Source organism: Siphateles boraxobius, unplaced genomic scaffold (assembly GCF_051911475.1).
Source record: "Siphateles boraxobius isolate OS27281-9 unplaced genomic scaffold, OSU_SipBor_1 25, whole genome shotgun sequence".
Classification (NCBI taxonomy): domain Eukaryota; kingdom Metazoa; phylum Chordata; class Actinopteri; order Cypriniformes; family Leuciscidae; genus Siphateles; species Siphateles boraxobius.
The window spans coordinates 26,327,109-26,339,548 of NW_027508866.1; the positions used below are offsets into that span (position 1 = coordinate 26,327,109).

Here is a 12,440-nt window from a genome sequence, read left to right on the forward strand (position 1 = left end):
GAAATTAATATATACTAAGATTAATAAATGCTGTAGAAGTAGTGTTGATTCTTAGTTCATGTTAACTAAGGTAGTTTACTAATGTTAACTAATAAATCTTATTATAAAGTGTTACCAAATCATTGGTAAAATAATACTGTATTTCAGTAATAAGATCCATAAATGCTTTATGGAAATGGTAGTTTGAGAAGAAATGTGCTTAATTTATGAACTATAGACCTAAAAGGTTTTATTCTTTTTTTAATGCAAATGTAATTCAATTCATTCTTTTCATTCTGGGGTGAGATGTGACCCTCCCTGTTTTTGTGAAATTCACTCTTATGGCGTATGTTGCCAGATTAGCATAAGTCGTAGCATACGCTTGAGTTTTACCCATCATGAATTCTCTAACAAGGGCTTACTACTCAAGTAGGACATGCAAACGTACGTATGTAACACAGCCAACTCCTGTTTCCTCTCGCCCTGTGTGCTGAGCTGTTATTGAGATGTGTTTGTGTGTTTCAGGAGTCCGGAAGGTGAGAGTGACTCCACAGATGTCTTCAGCTGCCGGTTCGAGAGCATCCTGGAGTCTGAGCGTCTGCGGGCGACTCTCTACAGCAGCATGGACTCGCTGGACACCCTGTCCACCCCTAAACCTGAACCCCGTTCCCAAACCCCCCCGCAGCCCTCCTTCGCCCTTGACATCCCCCTCACTCCCATGATCCAGCAGCGGCTGAAGGACAGAAGCCTGTTCCTGGCCCCTCCGGACCCGAGCTCGGACACTGAGGTGCTGAGCGTCTCGAAGCCGGGCGGGGGGGCAGCGCTGGAGGTCACCTCGTCGTTCCTCTCCACGGCGAACGGTGGAAACCACAAAGACTGGCTGACGGGCTGTTTAAGGTAAGAACACACCTCACTTCAGAAAAAACACTGCAAGAATGGACAGCATCTATTTTTTGACTTTGACGTGGTAGCAAAAATTGTAGATGTGTATCTTTTTTAGCACTGGGCATAGTTTGATTAAAGCTGAAGAGCTTGTGTGTGTGTGAGATTGCATTTAGTTAAAGCCCCCCGTAGTCATTAATTGTATCCCTTAAAACTCATCTTTGATCACCAAAACTATATATTTAAGTGTTTTTTTTTTGTTGAAAAAAATTACTTCATGGCTTAAAGCATCTTGAATGTAACTACACCCTTGCCTCATTTAGTATACACAGTTCTATGAATATGCCAATGAAATCCGCCTCCACTCACTCACAGCAGCTCAGAGATCCACTTGTTGACGATCACACGCTGATCTGATTGGTTACAAGGTAGTTTGTGACGTCAGAAACACCAGCGATTTCAAAACCGTGTTTTTAAGACTGTCTTTGTTTCACTGCAGTTTTAAGGAGAAAATACTCAGCAATGGTGTTGACTTTACACATGAATTTACACATGGTTTGTTTTAAAGCATATTAAAAACACAACATAGACATATAAACAATATTTAAAATTCAGTTTTAACCACAAAGGGGGACTTTAACTAAAACCATCAAACACCTTCATCACTAGATAAAATGACTTAGATTTTTATACATTCAAATATAACTTATATAATTTCAGCTAGTTTCCTGGGGAGCATTCCTAATTTTCATTTAGTTTAACTTGATGTACTAAAATAACTAAAACTAAAACAGTGAAATTTAAAAACGTAAAAAAAAAACCTTTAAACATATTTTATTTCAGCTAGTTGCGAAAGAAATTTTTTCAAACTTATAACTAAATTAGAAATAAAAATGTTAAATAGAATCTATATACATAAATTTAAATAAATATTCAAAATATTCAAAAATACCAAAACAGAATTACTAAAACTTGAAAATTTAAATGGAAAGTTTAACAGTAAAACCTAATTCAAAATATTAATAATCTCAGTGATACTAAAATAATTTTCAAGATAATTGTAATCCATAAATAAGAGTTGATAATTAATGAGTTGTTTTGTGTGCTTGTCATGATGTTAAATAGTTGTCTGAAAGACATCAGACTCTAGTACATCACAACAGTTTTATAGTTATTATACATGTTGTACATTATTTGTGTTTCCAGACTTTTTCCCCTATTCAATTTTTCTAAAATATAAAATAAAATAAAAATTAAAAAAAATTGATCATACAAGAGTGATTTTATGGCAAAAGTTTAGTGATTGTTTTAGTCGAACATTACTACTTACAACTTCACGGAAAGAATTTTTACTCAAATGCCACTCAAACCAGCAACATCAAACCAATTATTGTAATATATATCAAATGTAATGCTGTATGAACCATTTAGGTTAAATATTGTCTGAAAAATCTACAGAGAGGTTTGGAAATTTGAGTCTGGAAAAGTACGAAATTTTAAAATTGAAAACGGGAACCCTGATTGTATGGCATCACAAAGGTCAGATAAAGCAATTAAAAATACATAAATATTTATTAATATATATACTAAATTGAAAATTATAAGTTTAAAATTATAAAATTGTTATTATAAAATTAAAAATTATAAAAATTAAAAAAGAAAAGAAAAGCCATGAGTAGTGGAATACAGTGATAAGGCTGATTCCCACAAATTGTGTGTTTTTTTGGTGGGATAATTGTGTTCTCGCTGTTTGTGCTGGTTGATACAGTGAAACTGACAGTTATGTTTCCCAACATTGTCAACTTTTGAATCTTGCTGTTTTGTTGGGCCATTGTGAAGCAGCCTTTAGCCAATGCCTGAAAAACTGTGGTAAAGTTAATGTAACTGATGACTGCATCAGTATGACGGGACTTCATTCATAGTCAGAAATAGTTGCAAGCTTCCAGTGACGAGTGCTAGCGAGCATCAGCTGAGCTCAACTTTATGATCAGATGAGCTGAGTATGCAAACTCACAGACCTGTTCTGATCGGCTGTGTTTTGTGATTGATCGTATCTCATTACACCCATTTTTCAAAGGTCAGTGTGGACAGAATGAGTGCTTGTGCCTGGAAATGGACTGGTTAGCAGCACTAACTGTAAGCGGTTTAATTGTTAAGCATAATCTCAGGTTGGAGCATCAGTGTTCATTTTACATTGTCGTCAACCAAGGCTCATCCAGTCCCAATGTCAGAGTCAGAGCTAAATGATTTATTACATCGGTTACATATGACCTTATTTGACCTAATTACATTACAATCATGTTTATTGATATTTTCTTACTATGATCTTTTTAAAAGACACCTTTTGCAACTATTGCTCTTAAATGTAAAATCAACTGTATTAATAATTTGTCTTAATTAGAACTGGAACAGAAACCCAGTAGATAATCTCATTTTTGATTTTGCTGATGTCGATACTTTCATATTTGTTTTTAGAGGTGTTCTTTACAGTTTCAGTTCACTTTCCGTATTTCATATTTATCGTGACTGAAGCTCATTTTATACAGTAACTGCCTATGCTTCCTCTGTGACCATATACACACTGCAAAGTGACAATCGCATTTAAAAAATACGGGAGAAAACTTACAGTCGTGGTAATCAAAGCAACATTTTCAAGCCTTGTGGATGCAAAGAAGAAACAAGAGAAGCATTTAATGTCCGCTATGTTTATTAAACCTCTGATGACAGAGCCAGTGTATTATGTTTTTAAGGGTTTTAAAGCTTTTCAATGCCAAGGACCCTTCAGGAGGGACTCTTCATAAAATATAAAGCAACTACTGTATTCACAATTTATTTGATCAAAAATACAGTAAAAACAGTAATATTGTGAAATAGTATTACAATTTAAAAATAGCTTTTGTTTATGTGAATATATAGTAAAGTGTAATTTATTACTGTGATCAAAAGCTGAATTTTCAGTATCATTACTCCAGTCTTCAGTGTCACATGATTCTCAGAAATCATTTTGATATGATTTGATGCTCAAGAAACATTTCTGATAATCATCAATGTTGAAAACAGTTATGCTTCTTCATATTTTTTTGGAAATTTATTTTTCAGTATTTTTTGAAGAATAGAAATTTCAAAAGTACAGCATTTATTTGAAATAGAAATCTTTTGTAACATTATAAATGTCTTTACTGTCACTTTTGTCACTTTTTGACATTTAATGTGGCTTTGCTGAATAAGGGGCTGTTTACACCTGACCACTTTATGCGTTTTCTGTGATCGGATAACAATCCGATCGTGAAAAGACCAGGTATAAATGCCCTCCGAAACGCATTCGAGACGGATTTTAATCTGATCGCTCAAACCACTTCAGGAGGAGGTCTGGGCCGCATTACAGACGAAACTGAATAAGTGTAAATGCATCTGGTTGGTGAAACCACATATGTAAATGTTACTCCTCCCAAAAATGCTAAAAAATAAATGTGAGAGAGCGTGTTATAGGCTATGTGTAATGTTATAGCAAGATATGACGGCGCTACTGCAACGCGCATTACCACAGATGAGAAGCTGAGCATCTATTCATCAAGCAAACGAGCAAACTATCGCGAATTAAAGTGAAACTAAGTCGCAGACGCTTAACACACAATCTTCATCATTAAAAGTAAAGAAACAAAAAGTATCTTACCAGTGCTGTTGCTGCTCTCTCTTATTGCGGTCTTTAAATCAATAAAATGCAGCTCATATCTGTTGCTCTCGGTGACGGGAAATCCATGAAATCTGCAAAAGCGCGGGGATTGAAGATCGGATTTATATCCGTTTTGCGAAAACACATTTATGTGACCAGGTGTAAATGGGATCGTTTTGATAAACCAGATAGCTATCCGATCTGAGAAAACGCATGAAGTGGCCAGGTGTAAACAGCCCATAAAAGTATGTATTTAAATAAAAAAATAAAAAAATAGTACTGTAAATGTGCAGTAAGCATTTTCTGTTGAAGTGGATTGGACCGAGCAGCACAACACACTTGTAGCCAATCAGCAGCAGGGGGAGTGTCCACTCATGATGGGGGAGGAGAGAGAGAGGGCCAATCAGCAGTAGGAGGCGTGTCCATTCATGATGGGGAGAGAGAGTGAGCCAATCAGCAGTAGGGGGTGTGTCCACTTATGATGAGGGAGAGAGAGTTAGCCAATAAACAGTAAGGGGTGTGTCCACTTATGATGGGGGAGGAGGGATAGTGAGCCAATCAGCAGTAGGGGGCGTGTCCAGTCATGATGGGGGAGGAGAGATGGTGAGCCAATCAGCAGTAGGGGGTGTGCCCACTCATGATGGGGAAGGAGAGAGAGTGAGCCAATCAGCAGTAGAGGGCATGCCCACTCATGATGGGGGAGGAGAGATAGTGAGCCAATCAGCAGTAGGGGGAGTGTCCACTCATGATGGGGGAAGAGAGAGAGAGAGTCAATCAGCTGTAGGGGGTGTGTCCAAACCTTGTATTAAACCTTTTCTCATGAATTGACTGAACTTCTCACTCTCGCCTGTGGCCATAATGATAGAATCATAATGCTGGGTAACTTTAACATACATGTTGATTCTGATTGTGCTTCTGCAAAAGATTTTATGTCTGTTTTGGATTATTTTGAAGTATCTCTAGCATATTGATTTTCCCACACTGTGCCACTCTACACTTCTTTCTCGAGTGTCTGCAATAGGTATCACTGGTGCTGCTCTTCAGTTGTTAACTACATATCTCTTTATAGACAGCAATTTGTTAGGATAGGTGAGAATCGATCCCGTACCATCACTATTTCTCATGGTGTACCTCAAGGTTCTGTACTCGGCCCTCTTTTATATATTTATGTGCTGCCATTAGGACAGATCATCAGACGGCATGGTCTCAACTTTCATAGTTACGCTGGTGATATTCAAATTTATTTCACGGTTAAACCTTACTCAGCTTGTCCACCCGCTTCTGTTATCTCTTGCCTTTAGGAACTTAAAACATGGATGTCTGATAACTTCTTACAGATTAATGCTGGCAAAACTGAAATCCAGTTGATTGGCCCTAAATCACAGAGTTTACCCCGGCATGACATTTTCATTGATATTGATGGTGTCCAGATTAGGCCTTCAAAAACTGTCTGGAATCGGGGAGTTTTGTTAGACTCCTCGTTAGGTTTTGACTAACATTGGTCAGATTGTTAAATCATGCTTCCTCCACTTGCAGAATATTGTTCGAATACACCCCTCTCTAATTTTGGAGAAGGTGAAAATGTTATCCATGCATTTATAACCTCCAGATTGGACTACTGTAACTCCTTATATAGCGGCTTACCCACCAAAGCTATACATCACCTTCAAAACTCTGAGTATATAAAAGAGCCCTTACATATAATAAAAAATCTGCACATATCACTCCCATCCTTTACCAACTTTACCTGTAAACTTTTAGTCTTAGTTTATAAAGCCTGTCATGGCCCGCACCTCAATACCTTGCTGAGTTAGTGCAACAATATGTGTCCATTTATGATGGTGGAGGAGAGAGTGAGCCAATCAGCAATAGGGGGCGTGTCCACTCATGATGGGGGAGGAGAGAGAGTGAGCCAATCAGCAGTAGGGGGCATATCCAATTATGATGGGGGAGGAGAGAGTGTGAGCCAATCAGCAGTAGGGGTCGTGTCCTGTCCACTCATGATAAGGGAGAAGAGAGAGTAAGCCAAACAGCAGTAGGGGGCGTGTCCACTCTTGATGGGGGAGGAGAGAGAGTAAGCCAATCAGCAGTAGGGGGCGTGTCCACTCATGATGGGGGAGGAGAGAGTGTAAGCCAATCAGCAGTAGGGGGAGTGTCCACTTGTGATGGGGGAGGAGAGAGTGTAACCCAATCAGCAGTAGGGGACGTGCTCACTCATGATCGAGGAGGAAAGAGAGAGAGAGAGAGAGAGAGCAAGAGGAAGATTTGAAGAAAGACTATAGAAAGAGAGATGGCTGAGAGACATTACAAAAGAGAAAAGCTCCGAGGAATATCACTGGAAATAAACGGTTATGATCAGGCAAGAGCTTTAGGATCCGTGTTAATACTAGAAAAGCTGCCCAGCGCTGGAGAGAGCTCATAGGGAAGGCCTGATAACGTACACTAGTGTTGTTTCTACTCCATACGCGAGTAACATTGGTTTTGCTTTGTTTTACAGAACCAAGTTATGCTGTTGTTGTAATGTTAGCTCTAGTAACAGGACAGTTTGAGTGTCATTGTTTGCCTGGAGCTGCTGGTGACTAACAACATACTCTTGCTTGTATATACTAATGTGTACTGTATTTTAATTTTTTGTTCTTCCTTGTCGTTCGTTCGTTCGCTCGTCATCTTTGCTTTATTTTTCACAAAGCATTATCTTGCTTGTCTTCAAGAGAGACATGCACTCTTGCATTGCGTATTTGTGCATTTTGGTGTCGAAGCAATGAAGGGAGGGGTGTGTTTGTTTGGGTCGATTTCAAACATCAACAGTGTTTCTCAGAAACTGCTCACTGCACCTTTAAGATATTTCTTTTAAACATCTTGCCACCCTGAGACTACAGGGCTAATGGGAAACGATGGAGTACAGAGGAGTGAGTCAAGACACAAACACCTGTTACGGGATTTTAAAGAAAATCGTTTCCAAAAGAGAGTGATGTCACTGCATAAGAAGCTATATTCAGTTTGGCTCTGTTCACAATATTCAAATTTGAAGTGAATTCAGTTTTTGTGGATTTGGAATGAATGTTTTGTACAGTGTGGTTGTGATTCCTGTACAGATCCAAACTGTGTGTGAACAGAACAATATTAAACACTCGGAAGACCAATGAGATACTGATCAGCTGAGTTTAAACTAGTGGTCGACCGATATATCGCCAAGGCCGATTTTTTTGGTTGGCCGATGTGTTGGAAGCGGGACTCTTATTTTGACGGGCGGCGCTGAGAACACCAGCACCTGAGAAGAGAACGGCAGCGCCTGATCACAGCGCTCACCTTCTCCGTCTTCATTAGTTTACGATCTATCAGTCATATCTAATACTTTGTTAGACAGAACTGGTAAACAAAGAAAGAAAATAGTAGGTGAAAAGTAAAGCATTGGTTTTATATTATTTATAATAGAAAAGGCAATCACATCAGGCTAAAATACTCTCATTTACCGTCAACATTCAGAAAATGTACATCTACATCATTTAAACAAATCTCTGAATATCTAATAAACATTTAATTTCACAAACCTTGCAGATTTAATCAAATCCAGCTGTGATATCTTGTGAAGTGTGCATTTGTAGCCGGCATAAACGTCTTCCTGTGAGTGACGGTCGGTCTGTGCGAAATGAGTGAATGCGAACAGAAGATCAGCTTCACATGAGACGCGATCAAAAAACTTTAAATCCTTCATTTTAAAATATGCTGTGCTATATCCAGTTGCCCACTGTGTCATATTCATATCGATTTCACTGTGTGCTGTAATAAAAATACCGTTACCTTGTCTATATTAGAAAAAATATGCACAAAATTACGAAATTACCAGATTACTGAGTGCCCTGTTACAGTGTTTACTTCCTTTTTATTCACATATTCATATTTTTTTTTTAAAAATTACTTTGTGAAAAATACTGTAATAGGATTGCAGATTCAAGAAGTTGCCATCTAAAGTATAAGCATTTTTATTTAAAGGATTTGTTTTCTAATTTATTTATAATTTATTAAATATTGATTAAAATAAATATAAAGTATATATATAAAAATATCGGCTTAATATCGGCCACCGGGCACCCTGCTCTCTAAGATATCGGCATTGGCCATCAAAAAACCAATATCGGTTGACCACTAGTTTAAACTGCACAGAATTGAAGAAGCTCGTGTGTTTTATGGGCGAGTAAATGCAGCTTATACACTTAATTAAACCGGCTGTTCACTGCATTCATTCAACCTCTCATGTGGATAATTTGTTGAATCAGTGCTTGTATATGGATATAATATAATTTGTTAAGCACATTTGAGACCAACATGAGGCAAGAGAAACTGAATCAGTGCTTATATATGGATATAATATAATTTGTAAAACACATTTGAGACTCAACAACATGCAGCAAGAGAAAGACACTGTACCTCAGCATAACAACAGTGATCAGTAAACATGCGTCCTCGTCAGAAATCACGCTACATTTCCTCATCATCAGACCCATCAACCCTGCTGTTATTTATAGCTCCGGCGCAGCATCAAACCGCAGGCTGCATCCTTGTGCCCCAGAGCATGATGGATGTAAATAAAGCGCACACACACACACACACTCACGCGTGTGTTTGGCCCAGCCCCCGGCCGGCCCGCAGATGGAGTGAGACGCCGGAGTTGAGCTGTAGTGATGAGACTCGCTCCAGTAATGAATAAGCACAAGCAGAGCGCCGTGTCCATGTAGGTCAGAGCCGAGCATCAGGAGTGTGTCCACACACACACGCACATACGCCAGCTGACGGTCATGGGCTCCGTAGTGTCAGGCTGCTTCTCCCAGCCGGGCCTGTCCGACGCCGAGAGTGTGTCCGTCCAGTAAGTCTTGACCTTCGGCTTGCATGACAAACGCTTCTCAAATGCTGTGGCGATTCACGCGTGCAGCAGCTCCCAGCGTGTGTGTGTGTGTGTGTGTGAGTGAGTGCGACTGCAGTGACGTCTCAGCAGCAGCCCTCGTGTCTGTCCGCTGTCAATGTCCTCTACAGCTGAAAGGTTGAAGATTTCTGTGTCTGTGTGATTCTCCCCTCCCGCTCGACTCCAGTGGGCTGATCCTGAAGCACATCATGAATGATAATAACTCTAAACACAGCTGATGTTTAGTAATGGATATAAAGTTGCTCGTATTGTATTATCATTACTCATGTACTGCTGAGTCATGGAACTGCAAACCTTTACCTATTTCTGCTGTCCATTTATTGCTGTATAACTTGAACTAATGAACTAATGTCTTGAGTGCAAATGCAGGTCATTTGATTGGGACAAAAAACGAACAGGCTTGTATTAGGGTAAAGGTGTGGACACATTAGTGACATTTCAGTGAAACAAACAAGTTTTGTCAATCCAGTCATTTCAATAGTAATTTAAGCAATTTGTAATTTCATGTGATTTCCCCACATAGATTTTGCATTGGGTTCAAGTTTATACGAATTCTGTGAAATTTTATGGGCAAAAAAGGTCTATTGTCATTAGTGTAGTGATAGTGTAGTATGAAGCACAGCTCAGACAGAAGTCACGGTCAAACCGAACAGCTTCCCGTTGGTCAACATGATGAATTTGTGTAACCAACTTGAACCTGCTGCAAAATCTGTCAGGGGAAATGTTTCGCTCTCTCGTGAAATTTCCAATCATATTGATTTCAATTCTAATGACTGGATTTCGCCAGTGTGAAAAATTTGCAGAACAACAATAAATGTGATTGGTTTGTTCTAAACTATATCAGGCTTAAATATCCTTTAAGCCTTTTTGAGCCATTTTAAATTTCCAGGTTAAAGGCTTTGTCAAACCAACATTCAAAGCTTTAAGTCTTGATAAAGTTTTCTAATGACGTCATTGGTACAAGCAACTTCATTCATCATTACTGTAATGTAGTCTACGACAAGCTGTCTAGATTTCGATTTCAGTGAGATCTTTAAATGCACAAGCATGCAGTCAATGCCAGTGAGTGTTTACTCTGAATAAGTAATGGTGTGTTTGTGGAATGGGGCTGTTTGGGAGGAAATGCATTTTACCTGTATCTGCTGTTAATTCATTGCTGTATAACTTTAAGAACTAACAAACATTTCTGTCTTGAGTGCAAATGCAGGTCATTTAATTGGGACTAAAAACGAACGGGCTCGTATTAGGGTGAAGGCGTGGACACATTAGTGACATTTTAAGACAAACAAACCCTAAATCATCATGCTCTTTATATTCCTCAGCGCTTGTCCTCAGAACATGCGTGTTCTCAGTATGGCTGATTAAAGCAGTGATCAGCACTTCTGCCATCCTTTACGTCCACATGGCCACACACTCGGAAGCACACAGTGTGTGTGTGGCAGGTGCTGATGTCATGTGACGTGTCTCTCAGCAGTGTCTGGGTTTTTGCCAGTGCTGGAGGTCCCACACACACACCGTTCTGGTAAACCACCATTCATGTGCCTGTTGCTTGTCTGTGAGTTTTTTGTCATGACATGTATAGGCTGGTACAGAGTGAAATGGGGTAATGTGTCTCAATGGGCCTATTTACACTGATCGGATAGCTGTGTGAATGGCCTCCGAAATGAATTGGAGTGAATGCTAAATTGATGCCGCTCTCTCTTATTGCAGATTTTGACTATAAACTTAGCTGATTGCCAAGCTTAAATTAAATAGTTGTAATTAGGAGGGTAACAATATATTGCAATACAAAAATGCATCAATATTTATCATTGATGGTTTCTCACTCTGTACGAGAAAAGAATTCAAGTTTTCAGAGTTTTAGTGTCGGTACTACATTAAACTGCTATATATAATGTTAAATATAATGTATAATAATGCAATTGGGGAATATTTGTGGGTCCTGATAATGCCAAATGTCTGATGTAATCAGTAAAAAGTAGCCTACATTATTTTATATATCTAGTCAGTGAAAGAGAACAAGCATATTCATGTAAAATTATTCTGTATTTTCAGCTTCAGAGTCATGCATATTTTTATTCATGTGCCACTATTGTCCTGTGCTTTGGGTTTCCAGCACCAAGTCCAAGACTATTCATTTACACACACAATGTAACACCAAATTTAGCATTTTAATCAACAGTTCATTTTTTGACAACCTTTTATAATATGTTCTGGAGTATCGCAATAATATCATATCGTGAGTTCTGTATCGTGATATGTATCGAATCGTGACATGAGGGTATCGTTATGGCAAAAGGCAAAGTGTGTTTTTCTATTCATCAGGCTGTTGGCTAAACTGCACTGTTGGGATTGAATGAATCAGCACACACCCTGCTAATCACCTGACCCGGGTGAGATCTGACCGGAGGAGAGATGCTGTGTGTGTGTGTGTGTGTGTTGGCTGACTCTAGCGAGTCTAAGTCATCGCTCATCAGCCTCATATTTCACCGACCTGCCCTTCTGCTCAAGGCTGAGTGTTTTACAGCCACCACCTCATCTCACAATAAAACACCACAAACAGCCTCAGATATCTGCACAGATCCTTATAGTGGGCACACACACACACACACACACACACACACACACACACACACACACACACACACACACACACACACACACACACACACACACACACACACACACACACACACACACTCATGTGCTTTTACAGGGACTTCTGCTGTTAAACTCTGGGAAGCGTTCCTGTGGTAATCTGTGTAAGAACAGGCTGTATCAGTTAGTGTGTCGTCGTCTGCTGTTATTCCGGCATTCTGTAGACGCCTGGAGAGAATCTGAGGTCAATCTTAGTGCTGCTGAAATGTGGGAGCAGGAATAAGGAAGTTGGAGAATGTTTGGAAAGGGTGGGAGGCTGACACATGCAGGCTTTCACTTCATACTTTCAGTGTGAGGGAATGAAGAAAAACTCTCTGAAGCTCTGGT

The 12,440-nt window shown here is 39.2% G+C and overlaps 1 protein-coding gene across 5 annotated transcripts in view; it reads left to right on the forward strand.

Annotated features, from left to right (window-relative positions):
- psd3l (pleckstrin and Sec7 domain containing 3, like) overlaps positions 1–12,440 on the forward strand; it is a 120,466-nt gene that overhangs the window by 30,611 nt on the left and 77,415 nt on the right. For 4 of the 5 annotated variants that reach the window (XM_077243367.1, XM_077243368.1, XM_077243369.1 and 1 more), the window contains exon 4: positions 505–876. In XM_077243367.1, the coding sequence (XP_077099482.1) occupies positions 505–876 (372 nt within the window). Of the gene's footprint in view, positions 1–504; positions 877–9,180; positions 9,399–12,440 lie in introns of those variants that run through there. The other variant, XM_077243371.1, reaches the window with a different exon arrangement.